The 20,034-nt window shown below is 33.9% G+C and overlaps 1 protein-coding gene across 4 annotated transcripts in view; it reads right to left on the reverse strand.

The window, feature by feature from the left end:
* Cyb5r4 (cytochrome b5 reductase 4) overlaps nt 1–20,034 on the reverse strand; it is a 101,177-nt gene that overhangs the window by 62,843 nt on the left and 18,300 nt on the right. For 3 of the 4 annotated variants that reach the window (XM_021726039.3, XM_021726040.3, XM_005324749.4), the window contains 3 exons: nt 15,717–15,817; nt 12,160–12,241; nt 419–448 (listed from right to left, as the gene is read on the reverse strand). In XM_021726039.3, the coding sequence (XP_021581714.2) occupies nt 419–448; nt 12,160–12,241; nt 15,717–15,817 (213 nt within the window). The remainder of the gene's footprint in view (nt 1–418; nt 449–12,159; nt 12,242–15,716; nt 15,818–20,034) is intronic. The other variant, XM_040283036.2, reaches the window with a different exon arrangement.

The following is a 20,034-nucleotide window of genomic DNA, read 5'->3' on the forward strand; positions in this document are numbered from 1 at the left end:
ATGTCTCTCCAAATGTACAATTACATAATTCAATCAGAGTAACCCCATGCATTTCATGAATTGGTATTCACCAACACAGCAAATTTTGGGGAGGATAGGGGCAATGTCAGTGAAAATTAAGAGTCATACTAAATGGCTGAAGAAGCTAGCACAGACTGGTAGATTAATAAGCTATTCAACATCTGTGTATAAACAATGAAGGAGAGTTCAAATGCCTGAGGGCATTGTATCATTCAGCACCATTTTAATCACCACAAGTATTCAAGCTTTGGGCAAATGAATATGTGTTCAGGGAAGTCACAGAAAACACTACTGTGAAAGTGAATAATGGTTGGAATAAGGGGCCCAAAATATTCTGTCAAATTGGACATAAGCATATGAGTATGATATATTTTTATTATAAATCTGTGTGACTTACCATTTAAGACTCTCTTTTCCTCACGATAGTCTGTAGGGTGATTTGGGGGAGGAAAAGTCAGTTAAGAATACTATCATGTCAAAGACAACATTAGAATATTTGATTTAATCCTCACAGCCCTTCCTTCTTAAAAGTCTTTTTTTGCTGTCTATCCTATTCTCTACTATTGCCCCTCCCCTCCCCTCCCCTCCCCTCCCTTTTCTCTCTCTACCCCCTCTACTGTAAATCATTTCTTCCACTTGTATTATCTTGTCTTACCCCTCCTTTCGACCGGGTAAAATTGGGAATTCATAACCCACTTGAATCAAACTGTGAAATATGATATATTAAGAACTATGTAATGTTTTGAACGACCAACAATTTCTGTCCTGAGGACAGAAATGAGTCTAATAAATAGATAGCCTTTGTTTAAACTAAGTGAGTTTCATCTATAAAAACAGCCTGGCAATTTCTCCCAATGTTTGTCTCTCAATTCACTGAGCCTTTTCCTACTTCTTTGGTCACTTTTTTCTAATACCTTAGTTAATCACTTTCTTTCTTACCCTACTTTATTCTGGAAATCAAATGGAAGGCTTTGGAAACTCTAGGCAATTGCTCTATCACTGGATTATACTAAATGGCTGAGGAAGTTAATTCCTCTAGAAAGCAATTAAAACCCAGGTTTAGTCTAGGATATCATATTCTAAATTAGTATAAACAGATTTATGAAACTATATTCCATAAAATAAAACACACATGTCAACAACTGAAAGAAATGCACTTTATAGTTTTTCTCTTTTAGTATTATCAACACTTAAAAATCATTATTATAAGATTAAAGTAGCTGAAATAATGAAAATACATTAAGACTTTCACATGCATTTTGAATGTAATTATTAGTGTTAAAACCCCCTAAAAATTTAACAGGTTTGTTTTTTCTCTTTTTTTTTTTTCAGGATGGCAGCCAATTTCACAAAGCTGTATCTTAAAAACTATAAGTGTATTATCATTAAGGTCACATCACTTGTTAAATTGACATTACCTTGTTTTAAGAAAAATAAAACAATGTCCTTAAGTCAAAGCTTCCAATTTTTTTGTCTTCTAATTTCTAATCATCAGAAATTCCACAATTATTTCTATTTGATTTATCCGTCACACAATAAGCATGTCTAAGGAGGCCAGATCATATTCCTTTCCATTCTCCCCATCTTACTAAAATCACTTTATGACAGAAAGTGATCTCAATAACATATAATAATGAAAAAAATCCCCTCCTTCAAGGATAAAAATTAGAGGGTAAGGGCCTGAATGAAATCCACCACTTTCAACTACAAATCAAAGATGGAATTTGTCTCCCTTGAAAATTGGCCCTATTTTTGACATGCTATTGTTTAATATATTTCAAAAAGACATGAGACTTAAAATATACTTAAATTATTCCTCAAAATGAGCTTTGTTTGTCAACCCTCAGATAAAAATCTAATCTTATAATCTGCAAGGAACACAGATGTCTCCCCCTGATCACTTACTTTACTCCAGTTTTATCTATCACTGTTAACGCATCTGTGATTCTTAATCTTATAGTAAACAGTAAATTCACAACACATAAGCAAATAAATCTATCTTCAGTGTACAGCACAGAAAAAAGTTTGATCTTATTTATCATGAAAAACAATTTGTTTTTAAACTAAGAGTTACACAAGATTTTGAAAAATTGTCCTGATAATTTTTTCCTAGGGAAAAAAAAATTATTTCATGTGATCACTTCTTGCCTTAGATGAGTTGAATCTTCAGAACTTTCTAAATTTTGCAAGATTAGTCAATGTTTTCCTAAGTATTTTTCATTCCAATATAAGAAGTACCAGATAATATTACTTTTAAAACTGTTTTTAAAAAAACTAAATCATAGAAATATAGACCACTTTTTACTCTAAAGCATACTTATATCTCAATAATTTTAGTCACAGGAGATATTTTCTCCCTTGAATAGAAATTTGATACTCTCTCTTGATAGTTAATCCTATCATTTGGTTGGCCCCATGAATAATCAAATTTATATCTTCTCATAATGTTGGTTAATTACTCTGAAAAGAGCCTCTACTCCTGAAGAAGAGGTCAGAGTCATTAAGAAGGCCTGGCATGTCATCTGTCAGCAATCTATCTACTCTTCATTAGTAAGGGGACTAGATGAGCATTTTTAACTATGACCCAAACCTGGTTCACCATTACTGAGTGGAGCTCCTACGGTAAAGAAAGACTGTTTTACCAGCACACTCATTCTTTTAATAAATATCTATTGATAATCATCTTAACAGGGAAAATATATTCAGATTATTTATACATAAAGATAATTTGAAAGATTTACAATAAAACTATAATAACATGGTTACTTTTATGTGTGCATGGGATGGGAAAGGTCTGATGGGAGACAGTTATAACAAGGAACTTTTTGAATCATAAGAATTTATTACTTATTAAAAATAAAAATGTTTGTTCTTTTTAATATTATGTGATAAGATTTATTAAAAAGGTAAGTAGGAGACATTGTAGAATCATAGAATAAATTATACTTGGAAAATTTAAAGGACTACACTGAGGAAGTAGTATTTTATTGTTTTGAAAACATAGGCATTTGTCAGACAGCCCCAAAGAAAAGCATTCTATAAAGAAAAATTCTGAAAATTTATATTTGAATGCTTTTTATTCATCTTGTAATTCCATTTCTCATGTCCTTTTCTTATTCCAAAAGGTTAGTATTATGTAACTATCAGATATGAGATCAGTCTTAACACCATGGATCTTATTCACAAAGTTCAAACTTTGCCATTCAAGATTCCCTTGACTGTTTACTCTTTTTTTTTAATACACTTTTTTTTCAGTTGTTGATGGACCTTTTTCCATTCATTTACTTATATGTGGTGATGAGAATCTGACCCAGTGCCTCACACATGCTAGGCAAGTGCTCTACCACTAAGCACAATTCCAGCCCTTGGAATTTATTTACTCTTGCCAGAAGATTCACTGGTTCTCTACAATGTGTTTAATAACCATTGTTTTCTCATCTTCCATATCTCTAAACAAAACTTGTCTTAAAGAAACACAATGATAATTCTTGCTTTTGCTTTGAATTACATATTCATTACTAAAATCTTATAAATTCTATGCTTTTAAGCTATCGTTAACCTATGTTTCCTGTGTTCATCTTGGTAAATACCTTCTGAATCTCCTTTATATTCTATATATCTCTTTTAACTTCAAAGGCTGGGGATTACACATTCTCCTAGAGGCAGTTTACTAACAGAATTAAAATGAAGACTTAATAGTTAAAAATAAAAAGCTGGGTATGTAGCTCCTCAGTGGCAGAGAACTGACTTAGCATGTGTAAGATTCTGAGTTCAACTGTCAGCACTGGGGGGAAAAAAAGGTTTAAACATATATTCTGAAAAAAATCCCAGGATTAAAAGATCAAAAGTACCAGATACTTACATATTCTACAATCAGTTTTTCCTCCACTGTTCATTTAATTATCATACTATATACCACACTTCCAGAAGTTTATATTTTCTTCCTCAGTCAGCTAACCTCATCATTTTTCATTCAATTCTCCAATTTGTCAGTTATTTTCCATTCCTGTCCTATCCTCTGAGTGTCTAACAATTTCTTCCTCGTGTGGAATCACCTACACGTCAATATACACATTTAAAAATCATTTTTGCATGATGTTATGGTTTGGATCTGGAATGTCCCCCAAAGGTTCGTATTTAAAGGCTTGGTCCCTGGCTGGTGGCACTATCAGGAGGTGGTAGAAACTTCAGGAAGCAGAAGTGAGTCACTTTTGGCATGTCCTCGAAATCTGTATCTTGTCCCTAGCCCTTTCCTCTGTCTCTTTGCTTCCTGGACATCATGAGGTGAGTAGCTTTCTCTTTCATATGTTCCTGCTGCTATAATATTGTGCCTTTCCTGAGGCCCAATGCAATGGAGCCAGGTGATCATGGACTGAACATTTGAAACCATAACCCAAAATAAATCTTTCCTCCTTTTAAGTTAATCATCTTATGTATCTTGTCATAGCAACAAAAAGGTGACTAAGACATCTGAAAACAAAACAAATGCTGACACAAAATGTCAGTCAGGCACGCCAACACCAGAAGACACACTTCCTGTTTGGGTTTGCATCTGTCTCCTAACCAATTACATTTCCCTTTAATCTTTCTGGCAGAAATCACCAAGATAATAGGCCCTATGGCAGCATGAACAAATTAAGTCAGCCAGATTGAAACAGCAAATCTGCTCATTTAGTAAAGCCTTTCACTATGACCACTTCATTATGACCACCTGTCCCTGCTCTCCACTAGTCTTACTTCTCCCCTACCAGTTAGCCTTGAAGCTTGTGCTTTGTCTACCTGAATTATACCATTTTACCAATGAGGAAACTTAGGCTCCTTATAAAAAGAATTCTGGTTTTACAAGAAGTTGAACTGCAAGCTGGCAGTTGGCCCATTTAACAGTTTTCTTGTGCATGTTAACAGTGCTATGACAGAACAGGACACCTGGAAATTAATGACTCATCACCTTATTGGTGCAATGTCTATCTATATCTCTGACTCTACAGATGCCAGGGTTTGACTTGCATGGGATGAACCAGAGAGCTATCCACTGTCTTCAAACCAGCTTAGCTTGCATGTGCCACTAATATTTTTTTTTAAATAAAGAACTACTACATACAAGATGTTTTCTCCATTTCAGCCCTACTAACATTGGGGGCTAGACAATTCTTTGTTGTAAAATTCTGTCTTGCATTGTAGAGTTTTTAGTAGCATCCCTGATTTCTTTCTATCCACAGAATGCTAGCAGTATTTAGTTTAGTTGCTATAATCAAAATGTCTCCAAACATTCCCAAATGTTCCATTAGGAAGAAAATCAACCCTAGTTGATATACTAGTGGTTAAGAACAAAGGAAAATAAATTATTTAAAAGTGGTTAACACTATTAAAGCAAAAAGGTGCCTATGATTTCTTCAAACATTAGGCTTCTCCAATTAAATAACTCTGGGTTTAATTCCCAGTATAAGAAAGGAAGGAAGGAAGGGGAAGGGGGAGTGGGGAAGGAAGGAATGATAAAAGAGGAACTCAAATTTTGGTAAAGTATGTACACATATAAGCCTCAGTGTCTTTGCTTTTCAACTGGAAGTGTAATAAAAGCTCTAAATCCTTCCATCTTCAACTATTCTACCAATCTACAGTTCTAAATTGTTTACAGTCATTAAATGCTAGGGAATGACCATGAAACCTAAAAACATAAAGCAAATAGAAACTACATAAAGCAAAGAGAAATTAAGGAGAAACATTTCTGAGACTACATGATGCCACTGGAAAATATAATTATTTTTTAAAATATTATATTACATTTTTTAAAGTATACTTATGGGTTAGAACAGTGCTGTCCAAAAGAAATATAAGACAAGCCAAATGTATAATTTTAAATCTAATAACAATTTAATGAAGTAAAAGAGAAACAAGTTAAATTTAGTAATAGGTTTTGACAATATTTCCACAATATTATCATTTCAACATGTAAACAATGTAAAGATTATAAATTATTTTACATTCTATTTTTTCCAAACTATCTTAAAATCCAGAGATATTTTATTTTAAATTTACATTATATCTGAATTTGTACTAGGCACATTTATATTGCTCAATAGCACATGTGGTTAGTAGCTACAATAATGACAGCCAAAGAATAAGGGCAGAATAAGAACTCATTTTTCATCTTTATCAGAGAATGAAGTGTTCCACCATAGAAATTACCATAATTGAAGCTTACCTTTTCAAGCAAAGTTTCTTCTTTATTCATTATTAATAATACTTCCCAGAGCCTTTTATAAATCATAATACTTTTAAACAAAGGATTATAATAAGCAAACCTGATTCTTTGCTTAGTAATAACATTATGTTGTATATTCTGAGTCTACTCACTGTCCAGTTTTATTCCTTGAATCACAGGCATTACTCCAAAGCCACAATAGAAACCACCAAATAAACTTAGAACTAACATAGAACTGCCTAATTTGGTGATCCCCCAAAATGCCAGTTCTGGATCCCTACACTGGGGTCTGACAGCTCACCTCATCTAAAAATTTTAGGCTGTCATTCTGAAAAAAGCCCATGTATAAAATTCCTCTTCAGTATATCTACCACCTCCCCCACCAAGTTCCATTTCAGCAACAGTCTCCTTTCACCATCACTTGGAGTTCTAATTGTAAGAGAAACACATACCCTGGTTTGTCACAGATTATTCTCTATTGCCAGAATAATTACTAATAGAGCCTGCTTTCATCCTTAAAACTGTCCTAGTTTGGACAATTACACAGTTATACCATCTAATAGTCTCTATTGGTGAGTCTCAGGCCAGCAGAGACTGATGATTCATCGTTGCCTATGATGAAAGGCATACAAGGGGTTGTTATAACAGCTTTCTTATTTCTGACACATTCAATCTTCCTCCTTAGTTGCTTTGTCCCTTTCATAATGTCTCCCTGTTCTGGTCAGCCTGGAGTTCAGGCTCCATTACCTAATACTTTTCCCTAATCCACTGCTGTTTGGTCTAATTTGCAATCTTTCTGTGAGTGGATCTTAAGTCTCCACTGTTACAGAAGTCCCTTTACTTACAACCAATGCTCTTCTGGTTTGTAAAATTCTTATCTTTGCTTCCTAATGCCTTTCAAGTTTTCTCATATCACCATCCACTACTGGACTCACCCTAGCAAATATTCATGATCTCAAAAGATTTTATGATGAAGCATAGACTGATTCACAACTCCACTCTTACAGGTCCTGTTAATAATAAGAATAATCTTTCAATTTTCACAGAAATATAAGCATCTTTCATGGTAAAATAGATCACTGCATGCTAGTATATACCCAATAACTGTAGAGACGTATAAAAGAATCAAAGGAACAAAGGGGCAAAGATAGCCACAATGCAATAACCACTTCAATTTCCTCCATCATCTGTTGCTTCTTCAATCCTTACAATAACATTAGGAAGTTTGCTTTTTTGTTTTCTTTTTGCCATACTGGGGATTGAACTCAGGGCCTTGCTCATGTTAGGCAAGTATTCTACCTCTCAACCATATCCCCAGCCCCGGATATTTATTCTTAAACTCCATTTTATTGATGAGGAAAAATAGTTTGTTGGATTTCTGTGGTTTTTAAAAATTTTTTAATATTTTGTCTTTTGGGTTTTTTGCTGCTATTATGTAACTTTGTTTCATCTTTGTTACTAAATGATTTTAGGCTGTCAGTTATTTTTACCTCAATATTTTCAACATACAATTCAACTGGCGCTTACCATTGTTTTAGTAAACTAGCTACAGTAGCTAGTAAATAAAACTAGTTGTCAACGTTCTAACTAATGGTTACCTATCTCTGACTATAAAGAGTCTATATGTTGCTTCTCTTTCATTTACTTTGTTTCAGATTTGCTGAACTAGCTAAACTTAGATTTATACTTTTATCAATTCTGGAAAATTCAAAGCCACTGACCCTTCGTATGTTGTGTCTTCCTCATTCCTACTACTTCATTCTGGAAATTTGATTATAAGTGTTAGATTTTATTATTCTGGTGTTCAGGTTTCTTGCATATTTTCTTGTCTCTGTGCCACATTCTATATAGGTTCTGCTTTTCAATCCTGCTGTTTACTGAACTCTTCTACTATTTTTGATTTATTTGACTATTCATGCTATATACTTTTTATTTTCACCAGTTTCATTTTTCATTTCTAGATGTTCTAGACAATTCTTTTTCAATTCTATGTGGCTATTTTCCACTCATGTTACCAGTTCATTCTTATTTTCCCAAATATTTAAAACATAACTATCTTCATTCTAGATAAAATTCTAGGGGTGAAATTCTGCAATTTGTTTCTAATTTGTTTCCTCACGTGTTCCCAATTTTTTAAAAATAAATGACAGTGGAATGCATTACAATTCATATTATACATATTGAGTACAATTTTTCATATCTCTGGTTATATATAAGGTATATTCCCACCCTGTCTTTATACATGTACTTTGGATAATAATGTCCATCACATTCCACCATCATTGCTAATCCCCACCTCCTCCCTTCCCCCACACCCCTCTGTCCTATCTAGAGTTCGTCTATTCCTCCCATGCTCCTCGTCCCTATCCCACTATGAATCAACACTTGTTATATCAGAGAAAACATTCGGCATTTGTTTTGGGGGGATTGGCTAACTTCACTTAGCATTATCTTCTCCAACTCATCCATTTACCTGCAAATGCTGTGATTTTATTCTCATTTATTGCTGAGGAATATTCCATTGTGTATATATGCCACATTTTTTATCCATTCATCTACTGAAGGGCATCTAGGTTGGTTTCCACAGTTTAGCTATTGTGAATTGTGCTGCTATAAACATGGATGTGGCTGTGTCCCTGTGGTATGCTGTTTTTAAGTCCTTTGGGTATAGACTGAGGAGAGGGATAGCTGGGTCAAATGGTAGTTCCATTCCCAGTTTTCCAAGTTCTCTCCATATTGCTTTCCATACTGGCTGCACCAATTTGTAGTCCCACCAGCAATGTATGAGTGTACCTTTAGAGAAATGGAAATCAAAACTACTCTAAGATTTCATCTCACTCCTGTCAGAATGGCAGCTATTATAAAGACAAACAACAATAAATGTTGGCGAGGATGTGTTCTCAAATTTTGTACTGAGCACTAATAACTATCTGATCTGTATCTATGGGGTTTTAGGGATTCAGGATGAAATGTGTTACTTCATTAAAAATTTATGCATATATTTGCCAGGAAGCCTATGAACCAATAACAAGAGACCATTTTACTTCTTGGTTTGGAGTTTCTGAGACCACATGGGTGTGATATTTGAATCCCAAATGTTTATTCCAAACTCATAAGTAGTACATTTAAACTCACAGGTGGGTAGGACTGAAAGCAGCTAAACCTGAACCTAAATTTCATAAATAACAAAATGCTTAAGCTATTGGATTAGTCAGCTTTTCATAACTGTGACAAAAAAAAAAGAAAGAAAGAACATCAACAGAAAAAGACAGTTCCTCCAGTCAATGACCTTTTGACATTATAAGATCAAAAGCCTCCATGCAAAACATGATAACTTCCCCAATAAAAGAAATATGCAATCTGTGAAGAGGCATGATGACCATCTATGCCTGCATAAGACAAATCTAAAACTCCTCTTTCTTACCATTCAACAGACAAAAAGCTGCTTCCCTCTCTTTCTATAAATTCACCTGCTACCAAGAGATGCAAGAGGCAAATCTGAGCTTAACAGTTCCTGGCCTCCTTGCTGAGTGAATACTGCAAAAAATCTTTTTCTTTTTCAATACCCAGAGTTTTAGTAATAGCTTCTGTGTGCAGAGAGCAAGCCCTTGTTTGGTATTAAATTCTCAGAAATTTCTCTTTCCTCTTCTCCATTACCTTGTAAACAAGATTAAGACAGAAAAGACACTCCAACATCTCAGGGATCTTCCTGCCTATTATGAACTCAAAAATGTCTTCCATTCCTGTGTGACTATGGAAATGTATGGCTCTAAGTTCCTAGTATCTATATAAGGGCTTGCGAAAGTGGAGGGTTATCATTCTTGGTTGCTATTCTCCCTGACTTTTTTTTTTCAATCTGGGAATTTCCTTATGAGGAAATTTTCTGCATAAGACAAACCTAAAACTCCTCTTTCTCAACATCCAATTTACAAGAAGCTGCTTCCCTCTCTTTCTATAAATCCTCCTGCAACCAACTGATGCAAGAGGCAAATCTGAGTTTAACAGTTTCTGGACTCCTTGCTGGGTGAATACTGCAAAAATCTTTCTCTTTTTCAACACCCAGAGTAACTGTAATTTAAAATTATGTTTGTTGTATTTGATCAAGCATGCTGAAGATAGATTTCTATCATTTCCAGAGAGATAGAAAAAAATTAGAAAAGTTATTTTACTAATTAAATTTCTTCTACGGAGTAGACACCTATGTTAGTAAGCTTTCTATCCTGTGACAAAGTACCTGATTAAACAACTTAAAGAAGAAAAGATTTATTTTGGACCATGGCTCATGGTTTTCAGTCCATGGACACTTGGCGCCACCACTTTGGACCTTTAATGAGGCAGATCATGGCTGAGTAGAGATGCTCACCTAATTGAGACCATGAAAAAAAGGGGGGGCACCCAGCAACAAGATATAGTCCCCAAGAGCACACCCCCAATAACCCACTTTCTCCAGCTGGTTTTACTTCCTACAGTTTTCTCAACCTCCCAATAGTTTACTGAGCAATTAATCCAACAATAGACTAATCCTTTGGAGAGGTCAGAGCCCTCAAAATCTAATCACTTTCAAAAATATTCACCTGCATTGGCAACCAGTTATTTAATGCATGAGTCTTTGGGAAATATTCCAGATCCAAACTACAGTCATACCCAAGGAGCATGACCATACTTTCTAATCACCCTGAATGGCATCATAGAAGAACACATGATCTTTACTACTAGATTATGAAGGTACATAACATTAAGGATTTGGTAAAGTTAGTTGTTAAGAAATTTTGGTTAGGATCATCTCTCCTGCTGGCACTTAATTATGAACATAGGAGCCAATGTAGATGCAAAAGGGATTGGTTTACAAAAGTAAGTGGGTTTAGAAGAATTTTCAAACACGAAGCTCAAACTTATTTTCTTTGTTATATATACATATTGCTTATTTGTTTTGCAGTGATAGGAAGGAAAATAATCCTTACTTATCTTCTATTCCACTCATTGTGCAAAGAAATTTATTCACGTGAATTCCTAATATTATGAATCATTGTACAAATTAGAAGTAGAAATTGGCTTCAAGATTGCACAACTAATATGTCATGGTGCTATGATTCAAATCTAGATATACTTATGCTAGTTTCATTCTATTGAGAAGCCTCTGGCAATCAATCCTTCAATTATAAACTCACTGAAATAAGTAGCAGAAGACTCTAGTTGTACCAATTTATTCCTAATCTGAGTGTCAAGATTAGGAGTTACTCAAAAGAAATGACTAACATTCCTTCATAGAAAGGGATTATGCAAGCTATTTCTTATACTTCAATTCCATGTCTAAAATTCTCAAAGTGTGCTCTTCTGAAAGAAGGTCAGGAAGTAAGACATGACTACTTAGATTATGGAGCCTCAACTCAGAGGTAAGGGGAAGAAAATGATTATACTTTGAAAGAAGTTTAATAGAAGAATGGGGTATTCTATATTAAGGACCCAAGGAATGTGAACAATCAGGTAAAGTGGACACAAAGAAGGAGGGAAAATCTTACTGTATAACTTTTCATATTTTCAGATTTTTTAATCATGTGAATATATCCCAATCAAAAAATTTAAGTCTAAAAATCAACCCTAACTAAGAATTGTTGCCAATCTGCCCATGTAACAACAGGCTAAGAGACTAATTAAAACTAAACAAAGAGTAAATAACGTTTTCTTACTTTTGTAATGCTTACTCCTCACACTATGAATTCTCAAAAAAAAAGTGTTAAAATTTTAAAACAAAGTCACCACATAATTCTTAAGAAGAACTAAAATTAAACCTTTAGTGTAGCTAGAGCAGAAAGATAATGAAAATGAGGAAAATACAGTGATTTATTTAAGTCTATTTATTGAAGTCCAAGGGGAAAAATACTGCTTATATATCACACATCAATAATGCCAGTTTAACACTAGCACCACTTACTTACCTTTTGGGATGGCAGGTTTAACTGCCATTCTTCCAACCAGGCATTCTTTCAGCATGGATTCATAATTGACCCAACGGTGAACCTGGCATGGGAGATAAATGGCAGAAATGCAACATAAGTCTAACTCACAGGAAGCTCTTATTTAATTATGAACAAAAAACAACCTTTTGAGACTGCTCTGGGGCAGTTTCACTTAGCCAACAAGGAGTGATAGGAAAGCAGAATAGACAAAGACAATTTAAAAGAGTGTCCTCAAAGTGTGCTCTACAGACTTCTGGAAGTTTTTAACACCTCTTTAGGTATACACAAAGTCTAAATTAGTTTCATGAGAATAGTGAGATGTCACTCACTTTTTTCACTGTTTTGACATCAGCAATGATGCTATAAGCAACAGTGGGCAAAACTGCTGGCATCCCACTAATCAAGGCAATGGCTCCTAAATGTTCTAGTAATCTTTATATTCTTTGCCACCACAGACTTGGGGCGGGGATGATATTTAAGACTATCCTATACAAAATATAAAAATTATTAATTTTATTAAACCTGGACGGTTTAGTGTGGATATTTTTAGATTCTGTGTGGCAAAATAGGAAGGTCTCAAAACATACTTCTACTATAAAGTATGATGATCATCTTAAGGAAAAACACATAAGAAATTGCTCAATCTGCAAACTGAATAGGGCTTTTCTCATGAAAAATCATTTATACATGAACTTATAAGCAAACTGGTTATTCAGATTTGGGTATTTAGCAGAAACTTTTCTGAAAATGAGCAAAGCAAGAGGTACTTCAAGGAAAACAACTGACAATATTTGCTGCCAGACAACATTGGTGGGAATTAGATTTAAATAATCTTTTTGGTTGGTACCTTCTCAATATGCATTAAAAGCCTTAAAATAAATAGGTCTTTCACTCATATATTTAGAAATTTACTTGAAAAAAATATTTGCATTTACACAAAGATGCAAATACCATGACACTCAATCACAGCATTATTTAAATAAACAAAATGCTGGAACAATCTCAATATTCAATTGTAAAAAGATCAGTAAAGGAAAATCATAATATATTACCGAGTAAAATACTATATAAACATTAAAATAATCAGGTCAAAAATGTTGCTATTAGAATCTTTATCACCCTGAGTAAATAAGTAACACTAAAACAGAAAATTAGTTTACAAATATAAATATCTTATAATGGGCACTCATTTATTAATATAAATTGAAATTAAATTTGTCAAATATTTATGGAGCATCCACTAATGTATAAAAAACTATCTTTGAAGGAAATGGTTGGGGTTGAACTTAAGTAAATACATAAAAAAAAAGATAATCAGGGAGGCAAAGGCATAGAATTGGTGAAAAACAGCAGGCACTTCAGGTTGCTCAAAGCAGAGCAAACTGATTTACCCTAATATATTTTATTTTTTGTTATATTTATTTTATTATATTTATTTACCCTGATGTATTTTCTTTAGGGTGTCAAATACCAGGTAAATAACTAAATTTATTCCACTGTCAGTAGTGACCACTGAAAAGTTGAAGAGCAAGGTGCTAAGACAATGGTCTTTAATAAAACTAATCTAGGGACTAGGGTTGAGGCTCAGTGGTAGAGCACTTGGCTAGCATGTGTGAGGTACTAGGTTCAATACTTAGCACCACATATAAATAAAATAAAGGTCCACTGTCAACTAAAACAGTATTTAAAAAGAAAAAGAAAACTAATCTATCTGTCAAGTTATCTAAACTGATCCTGAAGATACTAAGCAGTATTAAAATAGTAGGGCTAAAGAAGGTGATGATGAAACAAGGCAATGGGAAGGGAGAAAAACGTATAAAATTTAAAATCATCATTGGATTTGGACAGTGACTGAATACTGGGGCAGAGTGAGAGAAGGCAAAGATTATTCAGTGCCTTCAAGTCCCTGTTATAAAGACAGAAGAGGGGAAAATAGGAAAGAAGAAAAAAGTTCATAGCACTTGAGAGCACACTGAGTCGAAATATCAACAGGTTATCAAATTGCTCATGAGGCATTTGGAAATGCAAGACAAGAGGTCAGGAGTGGGATCAAAACTGGAGACAATTATGAAAATAAAGAGATTATTTAATAGTTTTTGTATGACTCAAATATTTGGCACAAGAAAAGTTTTATATTGAAAGATCCAAAAAGCTTCATCATAATTTCTAATATACAAAGTTGTTTACTTTCATGGTAAGTGAAAAGTCTTAAATAAATTTCACTGGTCTTATTAAAGCCAAGGGGAATGTAACAATTTGGTAACTACAGTATTGGTTTAGCAGCCAGACTTAATGATATAGTAGTTCTTATAACTTCTTCCAAAAAAGCTTTCCTTAAATAAGGCCCATATAAACTCGTAACACGAAGTAAGACTAGATTTCACTGAAAATTATTATTGTGAAAGAGTACATCCAGCATCAAGGCAGATACAGAAGAAAAATGTGACAGACCAGTTTTAAGGCAAATATTCCTAATCCTTTTTATTTGGTTTGCATTGCTGGATAATAACAAATATCAAATGACAATGAGAACTTCCTTTAAAACAGCAATAAGTCTCCCAATGAAAATGCTATTACAACCAATATGCAAACATGACTTTTCTCCAACCCAGGTAGAACATTAACAGCAAATGAGATTCTGTCACTTAAGTAGATGTATACTACTTCTTTTAAATATTAAACAAATTATATTTACCATAACCTAGTCAAAAAACAAATATTAACATAAATTTTAAAAATAGGAAGAACAGAAACCAAATTATATTTGATAAAAAACAATACAAAATAACCCAATCTAATTCAGATCTCTTGAATGATAAAATACCAGTACTATAACATGGCTAATTATCATTAAAATACAAACAAAAACATATGTGAAACAAAGGCAAATTTCTATCCTTCTAAAGATCGCTAGAACAACAGTTGAGAATAATTAAAATATTCTGGGTAACTTTTTTAATGTATAAGAGCTAATATTTACCTAAATATAAGGCAGAAAGTAACTAAGTATCTTCTGAGATACCCATAGACAACCTTTGCTATCACTCAGAAAAAAATAACTTTTCTATTCATTTTATCAGCCTCATCTATCTTTCTATGTGATATGCAGATTCAGTACAATGAGCAGGCAGAATGTATATACAATCCCTAAATGAGGAAAGACTAAGAATAGAGAAGCTAAGTGACTTGCTTAAAGTGAGAGACTCAGCAAGTTAGCAGAGGTTTCAATGTTCCTTTTTCCAATCTTTACTGCTTTCTGTAAATCAATTACCATTATTATAAAAATAATCAAGACTTGGTAAATACTTGCCAAGGGGGAAGCAGCAAGTAAGCCAAGGATTTGAAACCACCTCAAAAGTTTTAATACAAAACAAATTAAATGGACAGCTGCTACTGTGAACATCTGCCTATATTTCAAGATTCAAGTCAACATATCTGAAATTTATGCAACTATTTTTTTCTTCCTAAAAATGTCACAGTGCTAAATCTATGAGCACTCTGCTATTGTATTACTTCAATTACTTTCAGTATCTTACCTGATCAAAAAGGTCAGTACCATCTGATCCTGCTGCTCTCATCAGTTCATCTTCTCCACCAGGATGAAACTCCATATATGAGCTGACATTATATACAAACCCTATATCAAAGCAAAGAGAAATAATATCCTCAATAAACTTCTTAAATATTGTAAAGTCAATAAATGTAAGTTCCAATAAATCTTTTCCAATACATTTTATTTAACAAATTATTAATTCAGAACTGTAAAGCGTCTGAAATTTCACTATACTTGCAAGCCAATAAGTTTACCTGCCAGTTTCATGGGCCCTGGCAGACTTGAAGGTTGGAAACATGTTTAGCACTCACATCAATAAATGCAATATTAATATTTGTACAAGTTCCCTGAATCTCAATTCCTATGAAGCTATGAAAATGGCCCAGTAAGACCTGTTCCTTCAGGAGAGGCTCATTGAGCTTAGGAAACTTGAATCTTTTATAAAGGACAGTTAAGCACACCTGTCCTTATTCTAAAGGGAGACATTATCTATATTATATAGAACCATAAGCAAACCTGCTCTTTGTTCTAGAAGGAGATACTTTATCATCCAAGTTTGTTCACTATGCAAACATACCTAAAAAGATAATCCAGAACAAAAAACAGTCAATGTCTGCTTATAAGATACACAAAAATTCAAATACTCATAGAGGATTGCCTCCCAACACAAAATGATGAAACTCTTTATGTGTACATAATTTTTGAAAGTAAAACATGCCCAGAGAGTTTACACAGCAATAATATTCCATTCTATCATCCTCTATTGTCTTGGTAGAAGGATCTGGTAGATAAAGAGGAACAAAGATCTCATCCATATACCTGACCTGATTCAACACAAGTGACCACTTCGGTCTGTGAAAAGTAAGTCCAACTTTTCAATTGTCCAGGAACAAAGATTTATAGTTTAGATTTTAATCTTTAGCTTTTTCCTAAATATTTATATAATCTATTCATCTATTCAATTACATTTTTATCTATGAGAAACAGGGAACAAATAAAGCAGCTATCTCAATGAATAACCTTCTGAAAGAAGTGAGCTGCTTTTTAAGTATAAACAGTACATAAGTAAAAAGCACATAAACCTAGCCCTAAAGATACCTTGAAAGTGTAATAAAAACTGTTTTTTTAAATCCAAGATTAGCCTCTTTTCATATGATGACCTCCATGAATTTAAAAAACCTCAAATAACTTAAATGTTCCAGTGATATAATTATCCTGAAAGGAAAGAAGAAGCTAATTTCAGTCCCGAGAAAAGTACTGAAGCTTTTCCACCAGTTAAATTTTTGAAAATAACCAATTAGTCCAGGGTTCTTTATAAAACTGCCTAAAGGCAAGCACAAAAGGAAATGAATTAAAAGAATCTCTTTCAGAAGTCCTCCAAAGAAGTTTAAAAAAACTAGTTGAGTCCTACTACATTTCTCCTTCTCCATCAAACGTGTTTGTATTGTTTAATGCTCCAAAATCCAAAGAACACAAATGTGATGGTAATGATTAAGATTAAAATTATTCCCAGTGGGCTTCTTAAAACAGAGGATGCATTCCAAATAAGTTTCAAACTTTCTCTGCAATCTAGTCTTGACCAGAGCTCTAAAATTTCTCAGGAACAAGATCTTTACAACACATGATCATCTGTGACAAATGTCATGTTTCACAACCAGTTTTTCAGGTAGCTTTAATAGTTGTGTCAGCCTGTAAAGCCTAAAATATCACACATATGTTCTCTGCTGCCTTATCGCCCCTTAGATTGATGCCCCTCATAATCCTGCCTTTTTTTTTTCTGAGAGACCAGGACCTGTGGACCTGAAAAAACATCCCATCCTTTTCAGAAAGAAAAAATTAGGAATGCTTACAAAATCCTTCACCGTAGTAATTAAGTCTATTAGACAGTATTTCAGTTCAAGATATATTAGATCCAAACACACTTAGTAGTATTAGTAATCTGCTCATTATGACACTTAAACCAAGCTCCAAAAGGGAATTGGTCCATTTCCTCTGATACACAGACTCTTCCCTTCCTCTTTTATCTCCTTCCTTTTTTTCCTTTACAAAACCATTTCCTAACAATTAAAAAGTTGGACCCTTAAATGTGGAATAAAAAAAAATCACAAAAATGTTATGCTTTTTCCCATCATGCCTTATTATGCTCTTTGTTCATATATAGCTTTTATTAAATAAATCTCTGGAGTACAATGTTCTAGCCTCTTACCTAATCTTAGCACCTAATCTTTAGAAAATAATTTCTTAACCCTCTTAAGTTTCCAGTGACACAATTCTTAAATTTCTTCCTACATCTCTTATTGCCCAGATGTGGCAGATTTCAGCAGCCAATTACCATTAAATAGAAATGAATAATATTTGTGGACCAAGAAGCATAAACTCAAATTGATGCTAGGCTCTAATTTTTCTGCAAAAATGTAAATTCTAATGATAGAATAAGAAAAAAATAGGCAGAAACTGATTTACGAAACACTAACCCTGGATAGTGCAAAACTGGGCTTTGACCAAGATCTTCTGATCACAATCCAACTGGTACTATCATTTACATGGGTGACCTTCAGTGGCAGAGGAAAATATCTATCTCTATCCATCCATCCATCCCCTCCTTTATGCTCATACTCTATTGTGTGTGTGTGTGTGTGTGTGTGTTTGAAACTCTAACCAAGAGTACACACAAGAAAAGGACTAATTTGAGTACTACTAAGAAGAGCAATGTATTAAATTAAATACAACAGCTGTATTAGGAAGATATATTCCAATGTTTAAATACACCATTTTCAAATGCCCTAGGAATTCAGGGTATACAATTATCTAATTCATTCTAGCAGAGGTGTAGCACAATTAAAAGTACATATGCAAGACAACAGCTAACCTGAGTTTCTTTAGGTAATGCACTGCTGTTACCTGTTCTTAGCACATTTCACAGTAAATTATGTCTTCTGTGTTGTGAATCTAGAACTCTTAGCTCTCAGATAAGTTCTTAGAATAAAAATCTCCCATTTAAAATGATCACTTGATAATTTGTCTTATCAGAAACTCTTACTTCAAGTCAATCACAAAATGGTGTCTGAACACTGGAAGATCTTTATAGGCAATTTTTAGTTTGCTCTCTCATCCAGCCCAAGATTCACCTCTACCCCACATATAGATAGAGGATCATCCAGTGTCTATTTGAGTAATTCCAGTGTCTGGGAGTTCACCACCCTTCTAAAAGCTCAGTTCAAGGATCAATATCATTTTTTAATTATTTTTTTTCTTATTACACACATAGAGCACAACTTTTCATATCTCTGGTTGTATACAAGGTATCTTCACACCAATTCACATCTTCATACATGTACTTTGGATAATAATGTCCATCACATTCCACCATCATTGCTAATCCCCACCTCCTCCCTTCCCCTCACACCCCTCTGACCTATCTAGAGTTTGTCTATTCCTCCCATGCTCCCCGTCCCTACCCCACTATGAATCACACTTGTTATATCAGAGAAAACATTCGGCATTTGTTTTGGGGGGATTGGCTAACTTCACTTAGCATTATCTTCTCCAACTCCATCCCTTTACCTGTAAATGCCATGACTTTATTCTCATTTATTGCTGAGTAAAATTCCACTGTGTATATACACCACATTTTTTTTATCCATTCATGGATTGAAGGGTATGCAGGTTGTTTCCACAGTTTAACTATTGTGAATTGTGCTGCTATAAACATGGATGTGGCTGTGTCCCTATAGTATGCTATTTATAAGTCCTTTGGGTATAGACTGAGGAGAGGGATAGCTGGGTCAAATGGTGGTTCCATTCCCAGTTTTCCAAGAAATCTCCATACTACTTTCCATATTGGCTGCACCAATTTGCAGTCCCACCAGCAATGTATGAGTGTATCTTTTGACACTTCTCAGACGATACCATACAATCAATCAATATATGAAAAAATGTTCATCATCACTAGCAATCAGAGAAATGGAAATCAAAACTGCTCTAAGATTTCATCTCACTCCAGTCAGAATGGTAGCTATTATGAATACAAACATCAATATCACTTTTATGATAACTAAAAATAAACATTAGAAACTGATATTTCCATTCTACACAGAAAGTACTCTTTCCATCTTGACAAACACTGTCTAAATTTTTTTAGGTAAACTTTTAGTATTTATTTGCTTTTAATTTAAGCTCCCAATTATCTCTGATAAAGACTGCAGGTATCTTACAATAAAATACTTATCAATAAGTATGTGTCAATTTCTGTGTGAAAACTTTTAAAATCCACAGCAAGATGTGTAGAGGAAAATATACCA

Source organism: Ictidomys tridecemlineatus, chromosome 8 (assembly GCF_052094955.1).
Source record: "Ictidomys tridecemlineatus isolate mIctTri1 chromosome 8, mIctTri1.hap1, whole genome shotgun sequence".
NCBI lineage: Eukaryota > Metazoa > Chordata > Mammalia > Rodentia > Sciuridae > Ictidomys > Ictidomys tridecemlineatus.